This window comes from Mesocricetus auratus, unplaced genomic scaffold (assembly GCF_017639785.1).
Source record: "Mesocricetus auratus isolate SY011 unplaced genomic scaffold, BCM_Maur_2.0 Super-Scaffold_4256, whole genome shotgun sequence".
Taxonomy (NCBI): Eukaryota; Metazoa; Chordata; class Mammalia; order Rodentia; family Cricetidae; genus Mesocricetus; species Mesocricetus auratus.
Window position 1 is genome coordinate 131,193,768 of NW_024429182.1, and position 25,807 is coordinate 131,219,574.

At 44.6% G+C, this 25,807-nt stretch overlaps 1 protein-coding gene across 10 annotated transcripts in view; it reads left to right on the forward strand.

Annotated features, from left to right (window-relative positions):
* Positions 1–206: 206 nt before the first annotated feature.
* Positions 207–25,807, forward strand: part of Tjp1 (tight junction protein 1) — a 241,058-nt gene continuing 215,457 nt past the window's right edge. For all 10 annotated transcript variants that reach the window (XM_013123893.3, XM_013123894.3, XM_013123896.3 and 7 more), the window contains exons 1-2: positions 207–394; positions 14,480–14,612. In XM_013123893.3, the coding sequence (XP_012979347.3) occupies positions 222–394; positions 14,480–14,612 (306 nt within the window). In that variant the 5' untranslated portion in view covers positions 207–221. The remainder of the gene's footprint in view (positions 395–14,479; positions 14,613–25,807) is intronic.

Here is a 25,807-nt window from a genome sequence, read left to right on the forward strand (position 1 = left end):
GGGGTGTGGACCTGCGCGTTGCAAGACTCGCTTAGCGCCGCCTCCAGGCCGCGCCCGCCGGTACTCAGCGGTGCCGAGCTCGCGCGGGGCGGTGGAGAGCAGGCGGAGGGCGCGCACGGCGGCGGTACCGGGCCACGCACGGCGGCGCGAGCGGGCCACGCACGGCGGCAGGAGCTGGAGCGGGGCGCGCGGCGGGGCGGCGGATGGCCCAGAGCTGATCTATGCGGCGCTTGGAGGGGCTGTGTCTGCGGCGGCGGCGGCGGCGGCGGGGCCCTGCCCGCGAGCGGAGCGGGGACAAGATGAAGTACCAGAAATACCTGACGGTGCTGCAGATGGCCATCGGCGTCACCCCGTCCAACCGTGGCAGCCTCCTGCCGCTCAAAAGGAAGCTATGGTAAGGACTCCGGGCTGGGGCGCGCAGAAAAGGGAATGGGGATACCAGAGGCGCGCGGACAGAGACAGGGGCGCCGGGGGCAGGGCCGGTTCGCGTGGACAGGGGACAGGGGCACGGGAGCAGGGCGGAGGCGCGGGGCCTGGCAGCGGTGGGGCGCGCAGAGCCGGCGGAGCAGCCATCGCCCAGCGTCCGGGCCGCGCGCCGCGCTCCTGCAGGCGACTCCGAGAGCGCGCGGGGAGGGAGCGGCTGGGACCCCGCGCCCCGCATCCCGGCCTCGCTCGGGCTCTCCTTCCCCTGGGCGCTGGCGAGTGCTACTGGCTGGGAATTGCACGCCAAGCTTTGCCGCAGACCGCGACCTAGTCCTGCAATCCATTGGTCCATGTTGGTGCGTCTTCTGTTATTTCCCCGAATGCACCTGCTGTTGGGCGCATAGTAAAAGATGAGCCGTTCCCACGCTAAGGGGAGGAAGTTGTGATGTTACCATCGTTTTGTCGAGGATTGTCATTTTATCTACACGATATCTGCTTCCTCCGACCAGGAAGCTGTTATCGAGGTAATTGAAAAGAACACCACTAAGTGAAAATGTCTAGGAATTATCCAGATCTGGTTCACACAGTCGTTTATACTGTAGGTTGCATGTTGTATTAGCATCTAAATATGTCGCATGGGATCTCATTGACACCTGGGCATTCCATTGGCTGGAGATACAGGCTTAAGATTCAACCACAAAAGAAACAAGAAAGGAAAAGTAGTGGGGTGGAGACAGGGGTTGGGAACCAGTAATTGTGAGAGCCAATAACCTTTTTAATTTGAAAATTAGTAGTCAGTGCTCATTGTAGGATGTGAATATTTTATTTAGCTGTTCAACTATATTGGCTATAGGGTAATGCAATCCTAAGTAGAAAAATCTGAAGTAAGGCTGCTTTTGTGAAGTGGAGAAGTAACTTCTGCTATAGAAAACCTGAAACAATGCTTTGAAGTCTACAAGGGTTGGTCAATCGAGGTTAAAAAAAGAAAAAGAATTCCAATAGTAGTCAATAGTGAAGGGAAGACTATAATTGTGTCCAAATTTCCCCTGTGCCACTTACAGTGTGACCTTCAGCAAGTTATTGCCATCCCTGTTTCTCCTTGGGTAAGCCGAGACTCTCGTTATCTCTCTTATGATGTTACACAGATCAGCTCTGATGTCAACTCAGCCTGTTCCTACTGCTGTGCCTGGGCAAGCAACACACACTTAGGGAATGTTAGCCTCCCCATTTGTTAAAGACAAACTTATTTTGAAAAAGACATCTACACTTGCTAGCCAGTCAAGGGCAGCTCATAAAAAGCTAGACTGGTAGCCAGGCGGTGGTGGCCCACGCCTTTAATCCCAGCACTCGGGAGGCAGAGGCAGGTGGATCTCTGTGAGTTCGAGGCCGGGCTGGACCGACAGCCTCCAAAACAATATAGAGAAACCCTGTCTCGTCAAAAAAAAAAAAAAAAGCTAGACTGGTAAGCCTGGCAACAGTTGGATTAAGATGTGTCCTTGGTGGCCTGGCAGTACTGGAGTGCGCCTTTAATCCCAGCACTTGGGAGGCAGAGGCAGGTCGCTCTCTCAGTTCAAGGTCAGCCTGGTCTACAAGAGCAAGTTCCAGGGCAACCAGGCTGTACAGAAAAACCAGGTCTAAAAAAAATGGGGGGTAAGGGGATGTGTCCTTTGGAAAAGGGTGTGTGGCTCAGCAGTAGATTAAAGTCCTAACACATGCAACAACCTGTGCTTGAGCCCAAGCACTGAAAAATAAAAATGTCTGTGGAAGATGATATTTTTTAGCAAATAAATGAGGAATGGATCATTCTTAGGCAGAGTAGGGTGGTGAGACTCTATAATTCCATCACATGGAAAGCTGAGGCAGGAAGATCATGAGTTCAAGTCCAACCCAAGACCCTATAAACAATGACAACAAAAACTGGCAGGATGGCTCATTGGGTAAAGATGCTTGCCTCCAAGAGCTCATCAGGCTTGGACACACACACACACACAGTCGAAAAACAAATAGGTCACTCTTGGCCAAATTGATGGTATACAGGGAGAAAATATGTCAACACCACCAGGTACCCCAGCCTACATTTCTTCTATGTATTTAACTGATGAAACAAACTATGTATCTTGCTGCTTTTCACATAGATTCTCTGTCTCTTGCAAGAATATAAATTACACAGAGGAGGGGTTTTCTTTATTTAATCCACTGCCAAATCCCTTACAAACATGCTCTGGCCCCAGTAAATATTAGCTGAATAAATATATGAATTCTTTGGAGCCGTTCTGGAAATCAAGCCTAGAACCTCAGATGCTAGCAAGATGTCTAACCACTCAGGTACATCCCCGGCCTAGTAAGTGAATTCTTAATCAGGCATGGCTAGGGGAAGTTTAAAGCAATCATTTTCTTGGTGCTTGTTGTGGACTAATTGAGAAGCTGCTAGCTAGGCATGGACACCAATGTTTGAAGAGATTTATTCTCTTCCATCACTTGGAGGGCTGCTCTAAAGAGACAGTCCCCAGATGACAGAGTCCATGAAGACAGGACTCAAGGAAATAAAATCCAGGTAATTTTTGTACTCCAGCAATTCACATTGGAGGCCAAGAGTGAATCAGAGCCTGGGTTAAAAACCATCTTACTAAGAAATGGCCCACAAAAAGCTGCTACATTTCATATCAACTTCTCCATGTTTTTTAAAAATTCAGTTCCCATTTAATGCTAGCTTCGACTCATCTCATTTTTACAGTGGCAAACTGAAGAATATAAGATACAAAAAATTCTGGCGTGGGTGACACTTCTCAGAACAGATGCATAATTCTTCTTTTTCTGTTTATTTATTTAGTGTATGATGGGGGCCGGGTGTGAGTGTGTGTACCATAGCACATGTGTGAATGGATTCTCTCCTTCCACGTTTGGAACCCATGGATCAAATTCATGTCATCAGGCTTGGCTCTTGAGAAGAGAGTGTCTTGTCCAGGTGGGCCCTGAATCCATTAATGAGTGTCTGTAAGGGCAAAAGAGAAGGCAAGGGACACAGAGGAATAGGCCATGTGGAAACAGTGCCATCTTACTGTCCTACCACTCTTTTAATTAAGTATATTATGCTGCCCAATTCATGTATCTAATTTTTCCTCTGAAATTTTCTTCTGGATAGCATTTCATTTTGTCAGGATCTTGTAGCAATTGCCAGGAGCGTGTGTTGCATTGGGAGAACACTAGTCTCCCCTCCAGAGGGTAGGTGAGATCCCCCAGCAGATTCCAGCAGCATAGTCAAACCTTGGAAGGCACCAGCGCCTGCCCACTTACATGTGAGTTTGTACTATGAAAATTTGCATACATGAAGAATTGTGCCAAGATGTTTATGAAAATGTAGCTCCCTGTTGTCACCTCTTCCCCAATAGTTACGATCTGTGTGAAAAGACCTCGTGCTTGCAAAGCTTATGCCGGCGTGAAGGACAGAGTGCAGTGATCTCATGCTTTGTTCCACACTCTGTCTCCTTTGGGTGTTTGTGGCTCTCAGATTTTCTTTGTGGGGTGCCCTTCTGTTTGTCTGCATTGATTTTGTATGTTTTAGGAAGCATTGTATTTGTGCACCGTTGAAAGTGGAAACCAAAACAAACAGCCTTCCATTGGAGGGACCTCTTCCCAGCTCATCCCTTTCTCTTATATCCTAGAAACAGGATGTGGGAATGTTTCCAGTGGTCTGTTCAAAATCATTGCTGTTGTTATGGTTTGGGTATAAAGTGCCCCACCCCGAACATTGTTGAAGGCCTGCTCAGCCCAGCTGCTGAAGGTGATTGGATTGTAAAGTCTCTGATCCCATCCGTGGACTCACCTATTGTCAGACTTACCATTTGAAGGAATTATTGGAAAGTGATAGAAACTTTGAGAGCGAAGAGTGGATGATGAATTGAAGGATGTCACTGTGGTATATCCTTGGGGGGGGCTTTACCTTGACCCCAGCCTCTCTCTCTGTCTGCCTCTTTTTATTCTCTCCTCACAATGTGGTGGGAAGCTTTCTTCTGTCTCATAATGATGTTTCTGCACATAAGCCCAGGAGTGGTGAGTCAAACACACAGACTAAATACCTCTGAAATAAATCATCCGAAGAAGATTCCTGCCTTTGAGGTTGCTTTCTCCGGGTGTTTGTCACAGAGACTGAAAACTGCTTAACACAATAGCTTTGGAACCCTTGTGGCCTGTTAGCCCTGCTCTGAACAGAAGTATGTTTGTGTGCCTAGCTGCTTTTCTTTGGGGACCACCTTCAGGTGCCCACTGTATTTCCTAGGACTCTGAGAACAGACGACTGTCCTTTGACAGCTCTGGAGGTCAGGAGCCCCAAGTCAAAGTGTACAGGTCCTGGACGGCTCCGAGTGGATCCTCCCTTGTCTTTCCTATTTCTGATGACCCAGGTGTTCTCAATGGCCATGTCACTCCAATCTCTGGCTCTATTTGCACGTGGCCTTTTCCTCTGTGTCCCTCATCCCTTCCTCTGTCCCTTACAGACATTCATCACTGGATTCAGGGCCCACCTGGGTAATCCAGAATGCTCTCATCTCAAGAACTTCAACTTGATTACATTTGCCGACACTATTTTTTCTAAAGAAGATGAAATTCTTCCACAGGCCCAAATAATAATTACCCTGATCTATTTTTATGTGAAATGTAGCAAATGTTTTCAGGATGATTTTGTTTTCCATAGTCTGAGTTTTTTTCCCCGCTGCTTTTAGGAGTGCTTGCACTGACCTGAGGGAGGGACACAGCCAGTGCACTTTAAGCATACGTCTGAGAATGTGCTCACGTATTTCATTGGTTGTTGGAAGTTACATAGTCTCAGTGCACTCTTTCAGGCAGCCTCCCCATGACAGAAGATGGGAAGAGCCTCTGTTTAAGGTACTCCCTGCAGACCCAGTGGAACTGCTTCCCAAGAATCCTGTCACTTTGCTGAAGCACCTCTGTAGGTGCCGTGTTTTCATTTTACAAACAGAGTCATTAGCTTGCCTAGACACCAGTGTCACGGTGGTTATTGGGGTTAAAAAGGCAATTGGGCAGGAAGAATACAGCATGGGAAGAAGAGAATGGCTGAGAATAGATACAAAGAAACCAAGGAATACCTTGTAGAATATTCTTTTTCTAGGGATTGTTCATGGTACACTCTTGGGTCACCAAGGTCTTCTGCAGGAACATGAAGGATCAAAATCCAAGTTCTTGTTCATAGTTTTTTTTTAAATTTTACTTCTGGTGCGTGTAATTACACCATTTCTCCCTTCCCTTTCCTCCATCCAAACCCTCCCATGTGCCCTTGCCCACTCTCCTCCACGTGCATGTCCTCTTTTTCTGCTGTTATTGACTGCATATATGTATATACATGCATGTTCCTACATATAACCTGTTTGGTCTGAATATGTCGCATACATGTGTGTTTTCAGGACTGACCATTTGGCACTGGACAGCCAATGCGTGCTCTTCCCCAAGGAAGACCATCTCTTCTGCTCCCAGCTTTCCTCAGCTGTCCATGGTTCTTTGTGTAGGATTGAAGCCTTGAGGACTTTTTCCCTGTCCGTTGATTGGTGTCATGTTTGCTCGGCTCACATTTGGCCAGCCATGTTGGTGAGGCTTCATGGGTGTAGCTTCTGATAGTACAGTCTCACAGCAAACTCCCTGATCCTTGGGCTCTTTCTGCCCCCTTCTCTACAGTGTTCCCCCAGACTTAAGTGCAAGGGTATCTTGTAGATACCTCCATTCAGACTGGGCTCTCCAAGTCTGCATTTTGATTGGTTGTGGTTTATATACTAGTCTCTACCTACTGAAAAAAGACTTTTCTTTGATGGGGAGGTGAAGACTATACTTAGATGTGGGTATTAGGACAAACGTTTATAGATTATTGTTAGGGTTTGTGCTGGTTTAGTAGATTAATGGTTGTAGATTCTCTTCCAGTAACCATGAGTAGGTTTTAAGTTTTTGGTTACTACCAAGGTCGCATGCCACTACCGCACCCTTCAGGTTCCCACACTGTGCTGGCCATTGATGTGGTTGGTAGACATTATAGCTGGGTGGGACTCTTGGTTATCCCCCTTCTTTGGAATTGCATACTGCCTTCTACACCATGAAAGCTAGTCATTAGGGAGGGGACATTTGGAACAGTTCTAGCTCGGGGTCTCTGGGCCCTGACTGAAGTGCACTGTGTCTTCAGCAATAGGGACTTTGGCACGGTTTTAAAGTGAGCAAATTAAAGACAACTATATATATATATATATATATATATATATATATATAAGTCCTTTTCACAGATGTATCAAATGGTCACTATTAATGACTACATGAGTCATTGGGGACTTCTCCAGTCTGATAACTATGAGGAAAGTTTACTATCTTTAAAAAATATTTTAATGACATGTATTGTGTGTGTGTGTGTGTGTGTGTGTGTGTGTGTGTGTGTGTGTGAGTGTGTGATGTGTGGAGGTCAGAGAACGGCTTGCAGGAGTCAGTTCTTTCTTTCTACCAGGGTTCCTGGGATTGAACCCAGCTGTGTCCAGTTGGTTTACTGGGTAAGCCATGTCACCAGTCCTTTACTGCCTTTAGTAGACTATCCTAGCAAGGGCAGTGCCCTTTAAAAAGCCGTCCTTCTGTCCTGAGCCCCCAGCCTCCTGTCCCCACACTTTGTTACAGCTCCCCTTGGGGCAAGCAGTGCTGCACTGTCACTCACTGCCGTCGCCTTTGAGTTGATTATAGCTGTCTGTTGCTAGTATTTTTAAATTAATATCTTTAATTTTTAGGTCTGCTTGTTTTTACATGTCTTAGTATTTTGTCCGCGTGTAGGTATGTGTACTGTGTGCATGCATAGTATCTGTGGAAGTCAGAAGGTTTGGGATTCTCTGGAACTGGAGATATGGATGACTGTGAACCACCAGGTGGGGGCTGGGAACCAAACCCAGGTCCTCTGCCAGAGCAGCAAACGCACTTCACTGCTGAGACTTCTCTTCCACACCTAAATTAATATCTTGTGGAGGGGTTAACCTTGTGGATGATTTTTCTTCTTATGTAACCACTTCATTTTTACCATCTTGTTTGTTTATTTGGCCCAATTCTTTGTTGTTACTAAATTCTTTTACACTGGAAATTGGAAAGGGATGAAGCAGAAGAGCTCGAGTTGTTTGGACTGCGTGGGGCGTAGTTGGAAATGGCAGTGAGCAGAGCTCCTAATTTGCACACGTACTGAACGAAAGCCAAAGACTCCCGGACACATTTAGCCTCCAGGATGGGGAGCAGAAAGACATTCCAGCTGAGGGGAGGGTCTGGGAGGGACAGTGAAGGATGTCAGGAGGTGTCCTGCATCGCTGTGCCTCTTAGACGAGTGAAATGTGAGTCTCCTGGGGGAACGGAGCTTCACTGGCCCACATCAGAAGTTTAGCAGACTGGATTTGGACAGCAGCCAACAGCCAGCCAGGGGTTTGGGACTTCAGGTGTGACATGATTGATAGGACAAGATTGGTGTTTACTTTTCCCTGATGTCCTCAGCCAGGAGATCACTCACACAAGGAACTAGAAGGAAATGGTAAACAGTTTACTGGGCTGTTGATAATGTCTGGGTAGGAGCCAGATAGTCCCCAAATGAGAGCCTCTCTATGAAGCTGATGCTTCATGCTTCAAGCCCAGGAAGAGGAGGATACATGCTTTCTGCCCCTCCTCAGCAGCCAAAATAGTGGAGCCTGCACCATAGATCACAGCCTAGCCTAACCATGTCGGTTAGTACAGCCAACGGGAGCCAGCTTCCAGGAATAGGGTTACTAGGCTGGCCTCAAACTCAAAGCAATCCCCCTGCCTCAGCCTTCCATGCACCAAACCCAGCAAGAAACTGAGATTTGGAGGGATTTAAACTGTTGCCCAAAGTCACACTGCTACTCGGAGCTCATGTCAAGGATGTGACCCTGTGTCATTCCATCCCACCTTTCTCCTGTCTAATTACAGTGAGTTCAGCTGTCCTGCTACAGCTGAGTCTGGAGTCTGGTATGGTACTCTTCCTGAGACAACACTCTTAGTTTTTTAACTAATGAAATTTAAAATGTGGTAAAGAACAACTTTCTTGTAAGTTAACTATTAATTTCCCTTTGATTTAAGGTAAACTATATAAGGTGCTTAGACCTACATTCCTAACCATGCTTCCCTGTCTACAAAAACTGCCCCTCTGAGGATTCCTGGACCTGTGCTCAGAGTCTGAGTTACTAAGTTGACCTTCACAATACCAGGCTTGTAAAAGGAAGGGAGGATGGAGGGAGAATGGAAAGAGGACTGAGGGAGGATGGAGGAGGGAGACTGATTTTAGATTGATCAGCTATGGGGAACTTTCTCATTTAGTGATCAATGGGGAGAGTCCAGACCATTGTCGGTGTTGCCATCCCTGGGCTGGTGGTCCTGGGTTCAATAAGAAAGCAGGCTGAGCAAGCCATGGGGAGTCACACGGTACGTAGCCTCCCTCCATCGCCTCTGCATCAGCTCCTTTCTCCAGGTTCCTGCCCTATCTGAGTTCCTGCCCTGATTTCCTTTGATGATGCCAGCAATGTTGAAGTGTAAACTGAATGAACCCTTTTCTCCAACTTGCTTTTTGGTCATGGTGTTTGTTGCAGCAATAGACAGCCTAACTAAGACATGTAAAAATTATCTTAAAACAATTACTTAATATACATATAGTTTTGTTTTTTATTAGGCTGAAGCCAGTTTGCATTCTAGTGAGAGGGATATGCTTGTTTATTTTACACAAAGAATTCAATCTTGGCTGAAAATTCATCCTGCATGACACAGCACCTTCATCATGTTTTATAGCTGTCAGAATCTTGATTTGATAATCAGACATCAATCCTGAGAGTAAATATGGAATAGAAAATGATACAAGTATGCTTAGGGCCATGCCAGAAATTGTTACAAAGTCTGTCTTAATCCCAAGCCAAAATTTATTTAACATTGTTAATTAAACTCAAGTCAGAAACTTAAGAACAATTTTTTTTATTTATTGCTTTTTTTTTTTGAGACAGGGTCTCTCTACGTAGCCCTGGTTGTCCTGGAACTAACTTGCTCTGTAGACCAGGCTGGCCTGGAACTCACAGAGATCTGCCTGCCTCTGCCTCCTGAGCACTGAGATTAAAGACACGTGCCACCATACCTGTTCATCCTGCAATTTTTAAAACCAAATATTCTAACACCATACAATCCTAAGATATGGTAATTTGATATTTACATGTTAAAATTGACAGCAGGAAAATACTGTCTTTGATATCTGTAATGAAGACGTGTCTGTAATGAAAACATGTCTAGTAAAATGTGCAATGCATAGTATGTGGTGGTCTTGAATCTGAGCTGGTGTGCCAGTGGCCCTCCCCAGTGTTACCTCACATCATGGCGCAGCTGTCTAAGTTTGTATGTTCAGGACACACAGTGCTCACAACACTGTAGTGAAGTCATAATACAACCCAGGCAAGCGCCGCCTGAGACATTACTTTTGATTTTGCATCAAGTTTTGGCTATTGCCTGAACAGAAACTTCTTGTTGTTGTCAAGTTTCCCATGACCCACATATTCAGTTATATGACCCCATGTGGATTCTGATCCACAGTTTAAGGAGCTGTGAGATACAGTCACCCATGGCATGCAACTGGCCATTCTTTTGACTGTTGAGCTTTGGGGGCTCCTCGTATACTTTGGATGGTAACTCTTTTCTCCCTTCCGTAGACTGCCCCTTTGCTATTGGTTGTTTCCTTTCTTGTACACACGTCGTTTAGTTTGATGTAATCCCATCTGTTTATGTTTTGTTTGATTTCCTGTGCTTTTGAGGTTTGGTCCAAGAAAGTCCTTGCCCATCCCAGTGTCCTGAAACATTTCCCTGTGAGTAGCGCTCTTCATTGTTCTGGGAAGGACTTTGACTGCAGAGAAGACAATGGAGCGGTACGATGTGCGTCTTTGTGTGTTGAGAATCCTGAACATGACGTCATCGCATCTGTGCTTTGGGCACTGAACTGGAAGGAGGACTTAGTGGAAATTCATCAAAAATTTAAACGTTTACTAAAACTGGATTAATGACAATCTGAGTAAACAACGCCCTCTGTGAATACAGTTTCTGAGAATTTTGACATGTACTTAGAAAATGAGGTCACTGTACCAAGAAGAAAGGCTTGTAGAACCACTGTCCAGGACACCACTGGGGTGTCTGGCTTCAGGGAGAACCCAGGTTCAGAGTGGGGGGAGATCTGGAGCACTTCAGTGTTAGTTAACATGATGTCCTGGGTTGGTGGCTCTTCACCATCTCTGTGGCAGTAGGTAACAGATGCTGCTTCCTTCCTTCCTAAAGCAGTCCGTGGGTGCTGTGCTGGAGAGATGCCTCTGTCTCCGAGGCTCTGCCAAATCCCTTGACCCAAGATGTTTTCACAGACCTCCCAGCAGCACGTCTGTGTCTCTGTCAGAGTCACCGAAGGCAGGCACAATATGAATACTACAGCGGGCATGTACGCCCTGGTACAAATAGAAGTATCCCAGGAGTCCCGGGATTACCAAGTCCTTGAGGAGAGAGAAGACACTGGATGGACATGGTGATTTGGAGAAAGTGCAGAAAAGGACATTGCAGTGATTAGGTCTTGACACGTGCTCATCTATCAGAAAGAGAGTGGCAAACTGACAAACGAATTGACAGAACAAATACTGGAGGAGTAAGCTAAAGAGACCCAAGCAGGTGTTGGAGCCCGTTCCCTATGGTGGGATGGCATGCTCAGCCTTAATGCATGGGATAGGGATTGGGCTCTGCCCCAACCTATTGTACCAGACTGTGTTGACTCTTCATGGGAGCCCTTACCTGTGAGGAGAAGTAGACTGGAGGTGGACTAAGGGGGAGGTGAGGGAGGGTAGGAGGAGGCAAGGAGTTATGGGAGGAGATGAGGTAGGTAGAAAGAGGTGTGAAAGGGAGAACTGTGGTTGGAATGTAAAATGAAATGAGAAATAAAAACTGGAAGAAATAAAGTGTGTTAAATAAAAAGAAAGAGACCCAAGCAGGGGCTATCGGTTAGGAAGCCTGCCAGCCTCCCTGAGTGGGGAGAGTTCGGGGGTGTGGAAGCACTAAGAAGGGAGTGAGGAGGTGTAAGGCCACTTACCGCAGAGGAGGATGCGAAATTACTGGCGAACCTGCTGTTGGTAGAAAGGGTGAGTTTAACTATTTACAGCCAGCCCTTAAAACACCAGGTTTCATATTCTCAGGTTCTACCAGCTGTGGGTAAAAAATATGCTATTTTTTGGTAATTATTCCCCAAAGAACACAGCATTACAATTCTTTGCATGACATCTGCATTGTACTCAGTGTTATAAGTAATGCAGAATGATTTCAAATGCATGGAAAGTGCACATAAATTATGCACAAATATTTCATTATTTTCTGTAAGTGAATTGAGTGTCTGCAGATTGTAATGTCTACAGGGACTCCAGCTCCCTGCATGCGTGCATGTATGTGAGTATGTTCATGCACGTGTGTTTTCAGTTAACTAGCTAGTGTTAAGAGTTGCCTGCAAGCAGAGTTTTCAGTCTAGACTGCCGATCAGCTCCCCCAAACAACCATGCAGGTAGTGTAAGCTTGTCTCAAGCCAGCTCTGACAAATTAACCCATTTCTGTTACTCTTTGTGTTGTCCTAAGGTTAATTTACCTCATCTATGAACTTCCCATATTGCTTCTTCCCGACTCCCCTCACTCCACCTCCTTCCCAGCATTCTCTCTGCCCTGAAAATCCTGCCTAGCTATTGGCCAATCCGCTTTTTATTAACAATGAGAGCAACACGGTGTTCAGAAGGGTTATTCTACAGCAGTCTCCCTAATGTAACTTTAAACTATTACTACTTGGAAACAGAATGAAGTCCCAAGGGAGATGGGGTCAGAGGAAGCCCATTGATACTGATTAAGCAGAAAAATAAAGAAGGAAATATTTGCATGAAAACCCCTAAGACAAGGTGGCAGGAATGCATCTAAATAGGTTAGTACCCACTTAAAGTTCAAATGGACTCATACCATCTCAGAAGACACGTGGTCTCAGATTGGGTAAAAAAGAAACACACATTACTTTATTTCAGGGGTTAGAGGTACAGCCTAAGAAAAAGAAAAAAAAACTTTTGAAGATTGAAAATACAGGCACACAAAAAAGAAAAACTAGAAAAAGGTAAATATTAAAACATGGCTGGGAGAAATTGTCACAAAAATATCACTAAAGTATGGTGGATTACATTGATGGATTTTCATATGTTGAACCATCCCTGCATCCCTGGAATGAAACCTACTTGATCATAGTGGATGATTTCTCTGATGTGTTCTTGGATCCAATTTGCCAGTGTTTAATTGAGTATTTTTGCATCAAATGTTCATGAGGGATATTGGTCTGAAGTTCTCTTTCTTAGTTGTATCTTTGTGTGGCTTGGGTATCAAGGTTATTGAAGCCTCGTAAAAAGAGTTTGGCAAAGACCCTTCTGTTTCTATTGCATGGAAAACTTTGAGAAGCGGTATAAGCCGTTCTTTGAATTTCTGGTAGAATTCGGCACTGAGGCCATCTGGACCTGGGCTTTTTTCTTTTTTTTTTTTTTCTTTCTTTTTTTTTTTTTTTTTTTTTGGTTGGGAGACTTTTGACGACTGCTTCTATTTCCTTAGGAGTTATAGGTGTATTTAAATTGCTTATCTGTTCTTGATTTAATTTTGGCAAGTGTTGAATATGAGCATTAGGAGACAGAGACAGGTGGATCTCTGAGTTCAAGTCCAGCCTTTTCTACAAAGCCAGTTACAGGACTGCCAGGATTGTTAACACAGAGAAACCATGTCTTGAAAAACCATAAGAGGGGAAAGAAAAAAGAGCACAAAAAACAATAAACATGTACCCATGCTTGGAAGATTGTGTAAAGAACTAGGGATCGTGGTGTGTTTAGAAGAGAGGTGGAGGTTTGAGATAAGGAGAAAGGAAAGCTTACACTTTACATTTTCACATAGTTCTGCACTTTTTAAATATCTAAATATGTGTATTCCCTTCATTCTAAATTACAGGTGTTCTTAGACTGCTTTTTGATATTCACTGTCTTACCAAGGAAGAAAGCAAATTTATTTTTCTAGTAGAATCAGACAGAGTGATGCATGCCTATAATACCAGCCCCAGAAAAAGATGCTCAGGCAGGAGGAGGCTGAGTTTTGGGCCATCCTAATCTATGTAGCAAATTAAAACTATTTAAATATTTGCTAACACTCCAGCCTGTGTGCCTTTTTAAGAAGAGACACATTGAAGACGTGTCCTTTCAGATAGCATTTGAAGTGTAAAAATTTAAGTATGTCACAAAGGTTTGTAGCGTGTGAATTTGGACTGTATTACAATAGGAGATACCCTCATAATTTAAGGAAAACGGCTTCCATAACCCATAGCCCATTGCTGTGTCTGGCTTATGTCTCTGTCCAACACCAGGGGGCCACGTCCCTGCAGGCTGGGCACCTTCTCTAGCCAGCTTACTCATACTACTGCCAGCAGTGACTCAGTGCCTGGCAGCCCTGCATTTTCACATATGAACATTCTGTGGATGCTGAAGTTTGGGTTTTGGGTTTTTTAAATCTCTGTTTTTCTAACCCTGGGATCATACTGAATTAAGTCTTGACTCTCGTGTTTAAACGCATAAGGTATGTTTAAGTAAAGTCTTGTCTGTGCTTAACGAGCGCCTGCTTAGCACTGTCTGCGCATGTGCTCGGTGACAGCTGACTCGTCCCAAATGTGCCAGGCACTGGACTAAGTGCTCCATAAATCACTGCAGAGGGAAGCAGATGCCTGCGAGTTGCCCAGGAAACATCAGCTTGCTCTGAGCTGTTTCTTGGGTTGTTGTAGAGTCGACCTCTCTTGGATATCAATTCTGCAGTATTTGAATTCTGTCAAGATAATTTCTCAACCAGTCATACGCTAAGAAATAGTATTGGATAGAGTGTGCATCCTGGGGGTTGGGGGGAGAGTGGCATTTTCCTGCAAGTAGAAACATGTTCGCCTGTAAACCTGTCTCTTTAAGCATCCCCCCCCCCTTTCTTGCAGGGTAACTCCGTCCTCTGAAAACCCTAATGGTGCTACTTCCGGCGTGAGCCAAGGGAAACCCTCTCTAAGACGAATTAAAGGGAGACTACATCGAAGCAAGAGCCTTGACAGTATCGACTTCTGTGAACTCACTGTAAGTGGACTGTGTATGCTTTTACTTTTCAAGAAAGATGACAATTTTGCTGTTGTATTTTCATAAAACTGCAACAAGCTTGTTCTGTGGTATTCTAGTCTTAAAATGGCATACCTGACAGGTTACCAGTGAGAATGCTTTTCTAACTAGTATGTGTCTGAAACCTTTATAATAAATGGTCCATAATGAAGATTCCGCTGCAAAGACAAAAGTCCTGAACTATCAAAACAAAATTAAATTGAGGGGCTGGGAGGATGACTCAGTGGTTAATGTACCTGCCACACAAGCCTGAAACCAGAATTCAGATCCCCGGGACACATGTCAGTGTTATGCCATCCTCAGCCTCTGAAGAGCAAAACGGGACCCCAGAGCATGGCCGGCCATATCAGTGAGTTCTGGAGCTGATTTAGAGACTGCCTCACTGAGTGAAGTGGAAGATTCATTCATGACTCATGACTCCTGATGTCAACCTCCGGCCCCACATGTGCACGCCCACCCACACACAGCTGTGCCCCCATGAATGCAGAATAGACACACACACACACACACACACACACACACACACGTGCACATCACACAAAAAAATGAAAGGGGGGAAAGGTGGAATAGAATATCAATGTAAATTTCTATGACAATCACAAGTTTGTGTTCAGTTGAGCGGCAACGTGAGCATCCGGTTAACACAGTTTCCTCAGTTCTGTTAAGGGTGCTGCTTCCTGTTTTAAGGGACCAACATTGATCGTCATATTTCTTTCTAGACACATGACAGATTTTTCACCTAGTGGATTCCCTTGTTTTGGAGGAACACCAGCATTTTTAGGTTCCATTCAACTAAAAGAGATGCTATAATGTTATAAAGGAAAAAAATAGAATAGTCTGCATCAGGGACTCATTGGCAGGCTCTTGGATATTTAGGAGTATGATAGAGGTCCCACTTCTTCCTTTTGGGTTCCGACTGGAAAAGCTCCCAATTATAAAAGTGCCACTGACTGTTGTCCCATAAAGTATACCAAAATGGAATAAGAGTTTCACCTGTGACACTGAACCCTGTATTTTGGCATATATGGCATTAATGGAAACAGGTGCTCAGTAAACATGAATGTTGTATTCATTTTATGCTTTTAAATTTTGTTATAGTTTTGGGGCTGGAGAGATGGTTAAGAGCATTGGCTGCTCATCCAGAGGTCATAAGTTCAATTCCCAGCAACCACATGGTGGCTCACAACCATCTTCTGGCATAAAGTCCTACATGCAGATAGGGCACTCATATACATAGAATAAATAAATCTTGTCTTAAAAATGTGTTTAGTTTTAGTAATTATTTCTCATATACTATTGTTTCATTTATCTTACTTAAAATTACTCTCGAACCCTTTCTATGACCCGAGACATGCTAATATGAAATGTTGCTGGTAAGAAAACATTAACGAATAAATTGGGAAATGGCACCCGAGTTTCTAACCGTGAGGGAGACTGCAGAAAATGTAAATGTGCTTTGGCATGCGGTGAGACACAGATCTGAATTGCATGCTGGTGTTTAAGAGGAGGATGGAGATGGTGCTGGCTCTCTCCTGTGGTGTTCTGCATCATTGCTGCCAGTGTGTGATCCGTTAGCTGGTGCATTTGGTACCTGGTAAACTCTGTTTCCTCGCTTAAGCAATCACTCTGGTTAAGAAAGAGGTTGCTCCTTCTTAAAATGTGACGGTGTGGGGACCAGGGATTCCTCATGCTGCTGGTCACTTCCCTGACATGCTCAGGATCCAGTGTGGGCATGGTTTTGGATCTTGGCATATTTGCATATCCATAAATGAGATACCCTGGGAATTGGCCCCAAATCTAAATACATTCATTTATGCTTCATAAACATTTTTATGCAGAGTTTGAAGGTGATTATATTTAATATTGTAGTGAATTTATACTGGTTATAACTTGTCCTGCGGAGTCAAATTTGAGGTTTACCCCTTAGAACAGTGGTTTTCAACCCCTTTGGCAAACCTCTGTCTCGCAAAATATTTACGTTATGATTCATGACAGTAACAAAATCACAATGAATTAGCAACCAAAATGATTTTGTGGTTGGGGATCATGAGGAACTGTATTAAAAGGTCGCAGAGTTAGGAAGGTTGAGAACCACTGCTTTAGGATATTGTGCCAATGCTCACAAAACCTTGGGTTTTCATGTTGGGGCTGTTTCCCACAAATACAGATGCGTATTTGAATGGTCATGAAAACTGGCCTCAAATATAGTTATTTTTCCCTGTAATCCTTTTTTTTTTTTTTTTTTTTTTTTGGTTTTTACGAGACAGGGTTTCTCTCTATTGTTTTTGAGGCTGTAGGTCAAGCCCAGCCTTGAACTCACAGAGATCCGCCTGCCTCTGCCTCGAGTGCTGGGATTAAAGGCGTGCGCCACCACCGCCCGACTTCCCTATAATTCTTAATGACGTCTTAAGTTACTAATTTGGCCCTTGTCTTCTGATGGTCAAGAAAGGAAGAAAATAGAACCACCTCTGAGTACTTGTCCTCTGCAAGTTTTCTTCTTCTGGAAAATATTGGCTATGTGATTTCACATTAGAAGTGAGAGGGCAGAGCCTCCCAGAAGATCAGGCATTGTGACACTGATGTTACAAGACCAGAAAAAGCCATCCTGTGAATGGCCGTGTCCTGGTGTGTGCACTTGGCTTTGTGCTTCTAACTCTGTGCTGAAGGATGGCAGACTTTGACTCATGTGATTTCATCTCTTTTCCTGTGTGGGGATGTAGTAACAAAAGCTTGTGACTGTAATAAATTGGAGTCTTTCACAGTTTGAATTTATTTTCTTTCTTTTCATATTCATGAGCAGTGACTTATATCATTCTTTGAACATTTGTCGATTCTTACATGTCTTAAAGTAAATTTGTTCCATTTGTAAGAAAACAATAAATATTTTTTAAAAATAAACCAAGAGTTTAATAGCTTGGCTGCTTTCACTTTCTACCATAACACTTGGAACTTAATACTATAATGTCTAAGTACACATGAGTACATGGCATCTTTGGCGTGGAGCTAAAATATAATTGTCCCTGTACAAATTGCAGGCAGCTCAGCGGGTTGGAGACTGTCTCTTTCAGGCTGGTCTTCCAGGCAGCTTGTCTTGTGAGAGTGTCTCTCAGCAAATCTTACAGCTTATATATGCTTGAGGAGGGAGGGACATAGTGTATCTGGTGAATTTCAGGGACTTCCTGAAGCTGTGTAGAGCTTGATGAAGTTTCCGCAGGATGGAATGTTTTAACCCCTTTAGCACATCTTGTGTCTTACTAACCAACCTTCCAAGGTGGAAGACTTTATCTCAGGAAACTTCTGCCCAGCTCTGAGCCACAAAGCCTAAAGGGAGGGTATCTGGTAAAGATCTCAGAGAATGCCACATGGACAGTTGGCTAGGATCAGATAAGCCTTATTCCAGGAAACAATTATAGGTATTTTTGTTGTCAGTGTTCTAAATTCACAAAAGCCAAAGGTTTTGTCTTTTTTTTTTCCTCTTCGTTTTTCAAGATAGGGCTTCACTGTGTAGCTGTGGCTCTTGTGGAACTCATTTTTGTAGACCAGGCTGGCCTCAAACTCACAGAGATCCACCTGCCTCTGTCTCCTGAGTGCTGGGATTAAAGGCATCCGCCACCAATGCCCAGCTACATACCATTTTTAAGATTTATAAAAATGCTAAATATATGCATGCTGTGCCTGTTGAGATTAAACAGAATCTGGGCGTGGTGGTGTACATCTTCAATCCTAGCACTCGGGAGTCAGAGGCCCAAGAATCTCTGAGTTCCAGGCCAGCCTGGTCTATAGACAATCCAGGACTGGTAGTGCTACCCAGAGAAACCAAAATCAACATGCAAGAAATAGAAAGAAAAATTTAGTTCATAGTCTATCTTATTTTTACATTTGATTGGTAACTTCTCCAAATCTGTATAAGGAAGAATTGCATCTTACACTGCGCTCAGAGAACACACCAAGGGCAGCTAGAATGAGGGCCCCATTACCAAGTCTCAAGGTCTGGTTCCTGGCCCAGAAGCCTGGGGATCCAGCTGAGACCTGGCCTTCATCCCAGAATCTGATTGGTGCCATTCCACTCCTGGGGAGAAGCAATTGTCTCAGCTTTCTCTGTGGGGATTAAGTGGGACTGGCTTTCTAGTTCATTCTGTAAACCCTGTAGCATAATTGATCAGCATCCTAGTGTGCTGAGGGGCCTAGAGTCCACCCAATCTTCCTGGTTCTTGACACTGTGTCTGGAGATACTGGGTACAATTTTGCCAGGCCAGACCGGAACTGAGCAAGTGTATTCACTAGATGTGTTTTCCTGGAAGACCTGATTTTTTATTTCAACATTTTAATGGCTAAATGGTTTTTCTCTCCTGGGATGCTAGAGTGATAAATAGCCCTGTTGTCTGTGTATTTGGTTTCCTCTAATTCAGCCAACTGTAGGTCAAAAGTATTTGGAAAAAAAAAACACTCGAGTCTGTACTGTACATTTTCTTCTTTTTTTCTTTTTCTTTTGAGATAGCTTCTTACTATACAACCTTGGCTGGCCTGGAGCTTGCTGTGTATAATAGGCTAGTCTCAAACTCATAGATATCCACCTGCCTCTGCTTCCCAAGTACTGGGCTAAAAGGTGTGTGCCTCCATACCTGGCTACAGAAGAGTGTATGTAGGATTATGCTATGCCAGTTTTTATAAAGACTTGTGTATCCTTGGTTTTCTGCATCCTTAAGCTCATGGATGCTGGGCTTGAGGGCGTGGAGGGCTGGAGGGCCACAGTATGAGTACTGAGTGTTTGCTTTTGGATTGCTGACATCCTTAGCTACTCCATTCTCTCTGGAGTCATCTCCTATCCAAAAGGACCAGTCTGCATTTCCACTTCTGCACCCTCTGCTTTCTCCTGGATTCCAAATATGTGAAGAATTTAAGGGGGGCATGCTTTACTTGAAATTTCCCATCTCTTCTTGATCAGATTTCCTCCCTAAAAATCTGAAATAGGGAACAGAGCCATTGGATGACTATTCCTTCTCTTTGTGCGGAAGCTACTCTGGAGCGTAAGCCTAGGCTGTGTTCTTCTTCCTTTGTAACCCTTGATTTCCTCCTCCAGTTTTCTACCAACAGAAAAGGAAACACAGAGTTTTCTAGATGATAAATGAAAGCAACAATCCAATTAGTCTGAGATGGGGGCAGTGAAGATGGAGCTGGCGGCAGGGGATGGAGTGGTGGAGGTGTAATATAGGTGGTGTCGGTAATAACGGCAAAGATGGAGGTGGCGATAGAAAAAGAGGCTGTAGGCACAGGGTCACACGGCAGTAGAAAAGGTGGGAGTGCTGGCAGAGGCACCAGCACTGCAGTGGAGTAAGAGGTAGAAGAGGCTGGAGAGAGAGCAGCAGATGGTGAAGGCAGCAGAGGCTTCGGCGATGGTGGTGATGGAGGTGGCAGAGACTGCAGAGGTAGGGACCGTGGGATCATTTTCAGCTGTAGGTGGGTGTAGTAGATGACATTAGGCTAGCTTCTGCCCTCACAGTGGACCAGGCTTTTCACGTTGCAAGACAGCAAGAATGCCTCTGCTTCCAAGTAGCAGAAGGCTGACCCAAGCCTTACCAATAATAAGGACACTTAGTATCTCACATTCTTGGATGTTAGTGGTGGGCGATCTTCAGAGCTCACCCGGTTTGTAGGCCACGTTCATTTTCTTACAGCGCTTGACACAGCACTGTCTGTTTAGGTTCCATAGGAAGTCCTGACAGCAGTCCAGGCCTCACGTCACAGAAAGTTCTCCTTCCCAGCTCTGCCTCAGTGGTTACTTTCTTGGACCAGCCTGTGACTGCTGATCTATCGTGCTTAGCTGGGTCCTTTGACCAAAAGAAAAGCCTGAAGATCTGTGAATAATAGCTACAATAGTAGTTAAGCCTGAAATGCCTGTTTGGATAGGGACAAATGAATATTGCTCAGATACCAGTGCTTTTGGCTGAGGGAGCACCCAGGAAGGAGGACACAGAACCGTCAATGGTGACTAGTGCATCTGGTCCACCTATGAATGTGACTTATATGGACCAGACCATAAAAGCTAAATCATAAAAGGGGTAAACTGTAATTTGTGTCATGCCACTTCATGAAATAGATACATTTCTGAGGCCTCTGCATATGTTCAGATCCGTGTCATTGTGAGACTGATTCTCTCATAGAAGTCAGAAAGCATGGGCCAGTGGTGCTGCCGAGTCATAAGTAGTATGGATGTTCACTCAGTCTGCTGAGTTCTTGATACTTTTTTAATCTCAAAAGCCCTTATAAATTCAGACTTGCTCACAAAATATGGCTTTATTAAATTTTATATTGCATGAGTTTGATGTACATAATTAAAATTTTTGAGAATATGACCAGATTGTGTTCAGTTTGAAAAGTCAAAAAAGGCCGGGCGTTGGTGGCGCACGCCTTTAATCCCAGCACTCGGGAGGCAGAGGCAGGCAGATCACTGTGAGTTCGAGACCAGCCTGGTCTACCAAGCGAATTCCAGGACAGCCTCCAAAGCCACAGCGAAACCCTGTCTCGAAAAACCAAAAAAAAAAAAAAAAAAAGAAAAGAAAAGTCAAAAAAGTATGTAATGTACTTCAGGGGAAGTGTGGCCAGGTAGCCCTAACACAAAGAGTTATTATGGCTGCAGTAGGTTTTCCTTTAGCTCTGTGAGCCCATGTCTGTTCAGGACAGATTTATCCCAAGTCTTCCCTCATTCCTGGGTGTCCTTGTTTTGTCATCCAGGCTTACAGTGTCTACTATTACAACTTCTGAGTACACTTTCCTCCACCTCCTCCAAGACTGAGGATGTGTCATAAAACTAGATTGCTTTGCAGTAGTTTATGTAGTGTTAAGGGCTCAGTAGGGCTCACTCAGTGTGAATGTTTGTCCATCACGGATGTAGTTAAGTTACTAAATGGCCTCTTGGCAATCAGCTTTGAAGGGCACTGAGAATGGAAATAAAAGCCAGCTGGTTTAAAAATGACAGTGAGTCATTTATCCGTGCTGGGGCTGGTGGTTTGCACATGCCACGGTGCCCAGGCTGAAGCCAAAGGACAACTTTTGGGAGTCAGTTCTCTCCTTCCATTGTGTGATTCAAGGGTTGAACTCATGTGATCAGGCTTGGTGGCAAGCACCATTTTCTACTGAGCCATTCCGCCATCCCCAGTGATCGTCTTTTCACTGTTCTTCATGTCTTGACCATCTGAAAGAGTCTTCTTTGTGTCTGCCCAGTATTCCTCAGCAGACAAAGAGCCTGGGTCCCTACATCAGGCCAGGCAGTGCATGAAGTCCCGGGTCCACTAGGAGGTTTTCACTGTGCTTGCTGTCTGGTCATGCTGCGCTATGCCCCTCCCTTCTGTGTATATGCAGTGTATGAGTGTGTACTTTGTATACGTGAGGCTGTGTTCATATGTGTGTGTGTGCCTGTGTGAATGTGTGTGTATGAGAGTGTGTATGTGTGTGTGAATGTGTGTATACATGTGTTCATGTGTGTGTGTATGAGAGTGTGTATGTGTGTGTGAATGTGTGTATACATGTGTTCATGTGTGTGTGTGTGTATGAGAGTGTGTATGTGTGTGTGCCTGTGTGAATGTGTGTATACACCTTTTCCCCTTTAGTTCACCATGCTTCCTCTTGTAACTGGGGAAAATTTCATAGAGAGATAGTCTAAGACAATGCCTGTATTTCTCACCAAATGTCCACCCTCCTGTCTCAGTCTCTGAGATGCTGCTGCCTCTGTCAACACATGGAGGTGGTTCCCAAACCATGACTTCTCCATTTCTTTCCTTCTGCCACCATTGTGTGTGTGAAAAGAAGAAATTCCCTCATTTGTTTATTTTACCTTCATTTATGAATGTATGTGTTAATGAATTGACTAATTTTTGTTTTGTGTATGCGTGCAAGTGTGAGCAGGTGTGCACACTTGTGTAGTTGCCTGCGGAGTCCAGAAGTTGGCATCAAGTATCTTTTTCTTTACTTTTCACCTTACTTTTGAGACAGGGTCTGTCACCGGCCCCAGAGCTCACTGGTTAGACAGGGTCTCTCACCGGCCCCAGAGCTCACTGGTTAGACAGGGTCTGTCACTGGCCCCAGAGCTCATTGGTTAGACAGGGTCTGTCACCGGCCCCAGAGCTCACTGGTTAGACAGGGTCTGTCACTGGCCCCAGAGCTCACTGGTTAGACAGGGTCTGTCACCGGCCCCAGAGCTCACTGGTTAGACAGGGTCTGTCACCGGCCCCAGAGCTCACTGGTTAGACAGGGTCTGTCACCGGCCCCAGAGCTCACTGGTTAGACAGGGTCTGTCACCGGCCCCAGAGCTCACTGGTTAGACAGGGTCTGTCACCGGCCCCAGAGCTCACTGGTTAGACAGGGTCTCTCACTGGCGCCAGAGCTCACTGGTTAGACAGGGTCTGTCACTGGCCCCAGAGCTCACTGGTTAGACTGGCTAGTTAGCCCCTGAGATCCTCCGGACTCTGCTTCTCCACCTCTGGGATTACAGGTACAATTCCATGCCTGGGTTTTTATTGTGTGACAGGGATTCAAATTCAGGTCTTCATGTTTGTGCAACAAGCATTTTACCCAGTGAGCTGTCTCCTCAGCTCTCATTTGTCTTTCTCTTTCACTAAATTTATTTATTTATTTTAAAACTGATACACAAAATTGCCCATGTTAGTGGGATCCCACCCATTTATTTCTTTATGGCTCTGTAGAGCCTTACCTTGTTCAGTGAGTTATAAACTATTGCTATCATTAAATTTTCCTTTTTGGTGTCTTGAGACTGGGTTTCTCTGTGTAGCCCTGGCTGTTCTGGAACTCACTCTGTACACCAGGCTGGCCTCAAACTCACAGAGATCTGCCTGCCTCTGCCTCCCTAGTGCTTAGATTTTTACTGGACTTAGTTTGTGGAGCTCATGCAGACTTGGTTCCTTGTCATGCCTCCTCCATCTTTGAATACCCCTCTGTCTTCTGCATAAGGTGCCCCAAGCCCAGTCTGGGCTTTTAGTGCTCAGTCGTGAATACCACCTGACTGAAGCAGGCTCCAGTCCCTTGTAACAGAGGATGTCACTTGCAGCTAAGATGTGGAGGTTTGCTGTGCTCACTTTGCTGTCTTAACAAACAGGGAACATACAAAGATGCAGATACACAAGGGGAATCATCTCAGCTCTATGTGTGTGAATGTGTGTGTATTTCTGTGTATATGCATGTGTATATGCAGTGTCTAAGTGTGTACTTTGTATATGTGAGGCTGTATTCGTGTGTGTGTGTGTCTGTGTGAATGTGTGTATACGTGTGTTCATGTGTGTTTTTCTGTATGTGTGTGTGCCTGTGTGTGTGAATGTGTGTATACATGTGTTGATGTGTGTGTGTTTCTGTATATGTGTGTGCGCCAGTGTGTGAGAGGGTGTATTGTGTGTGCCTGTGTGTGTGAATGTGTGTATACATATGTTCATGTGTGTGTGTGTTTCTGTATATGTGTGTGTGCCAGTGTGTGAGAGGGTGTATGTGTGTGTGCCTGTGTGTGTGAATGTGTGTATACATGTGTTCATGTGTGTGTGTGTTTCTGTATATGTGTGTGTGCCAGTGTGTGAGAGGGTGTATTGTGTGTGCCTGTGTGTGTGAATGTGTGTATACATATGTTCATGTGTGTGTGTGTGTTTCTGTATATGTGTGTGTGCCAGTGTGTGAGAGGGTGTACATGTGTTGCATGCACTTGATGGCCTTACGTCCTCACATCAATTCTTCACCTCAGGATCCCTTCCTAGCTCTCTTAACTTTCTGGTGTCCAGGAGTAAGGAATCTGACCCTCACCACCCTTGGATCCTTTCATGTCACTCAGTCCACTCTGCTCACCAGGATTAGTGTCCTGTGTAGAGTTGAACGCAGTTCATGTGACCTGCATGACTTGGGAAAAATATTTGACAAGAGAAGTGTTTGCGCAGAATAAGTTCATGTCTTTCAAATATAATGGGTTGAAGGACTGAAGGCTGTGGAGCAGTTTTCTCTTGATTTTCCACCTACATTGAGTTTAACAAACAGGTTTGGATAATCATTGTTTCAGAAGTCAGTCAAAAAATTGTGCGTGTGTGTGTGTGTGTGTGTGTGTACACACATACGTGCACGTGCACAGACACACTGTTATGCTGTGTGGTCATGCCCTGGACTTCCAAGTGTCAGGAGAACCTAGAACTGGTCTTGGGGACATTTCAACTTTGCCCATGACTCTTCTTGTGTGTGTTGGGGATTGCAGAACCTAGAGCCTGTGCTTATTCTACCACAACTTTGTACCCCCAAATCCTTGATCCTGCACTTAGAACTCCAGCAGGATTACTTATCGGTGAGGAAGGCTACAGATGCTCTTCAGTGATCACTGTATGGATGACTCATAAATGGGAGGGTTGAGTTCCTATGAAAATAGGCCAACCTGTAGTTGGGCAAAGTAACACAGCTTCACAGAGTTAAACAAATGCAGCATGAAAGAATGCATCACATAAACCAGGTGGTGGTAGTGCAAGCCCCTAATTCCAGCACTTGGGGAGGTAGAGGTGGGTGGGTCTCTGTGAATTCGAGGCCAGCCTGGTCTACAAAGTGAGTTCCAGGACAGGTTCCAAAGCTACACAGAGAAACCCTGTCTTAAAAAAACAGAAAACAAAAAGAGAGGGAGAGAGAGAATGCAACATAGCATTGCATCATTAAACAAATGTTCCACAACATAAACAAATGTAACACATCTTTAATATTCTACAACACCAGCCCTGCATTGTTTTATAATGATGTGCCTACAAGAAATAACACCAGACAAACCCGAGAAAGACATATGTGGCATATGGTTCAGTAACAGGAGAAGCAGGATGATATTTGCTGACACTTCATGTATATAAATCTGGCTTTTGAATTCAGACAAACAAAAGAATAAAATCTTCATGATATGTATGCAACCTTCAGATCTTGATCCAAGATGGTGGACTTGGTAAAACAAAATAGTAGCCAATAATAGAGAATTCACAGGATTGAAACTATAATCCACAGACATCACTGTGGGTAAAATGAATTGACTTAAGTAAAAATAATTTTCAGAAAAATCCAATAAAGAAGGAAAGATCAAGAACCGTTTTATGCTTTTTACAGAAAAAGTAGAATTATGTTGTTTTTAGGAAATTAGCTTTTTT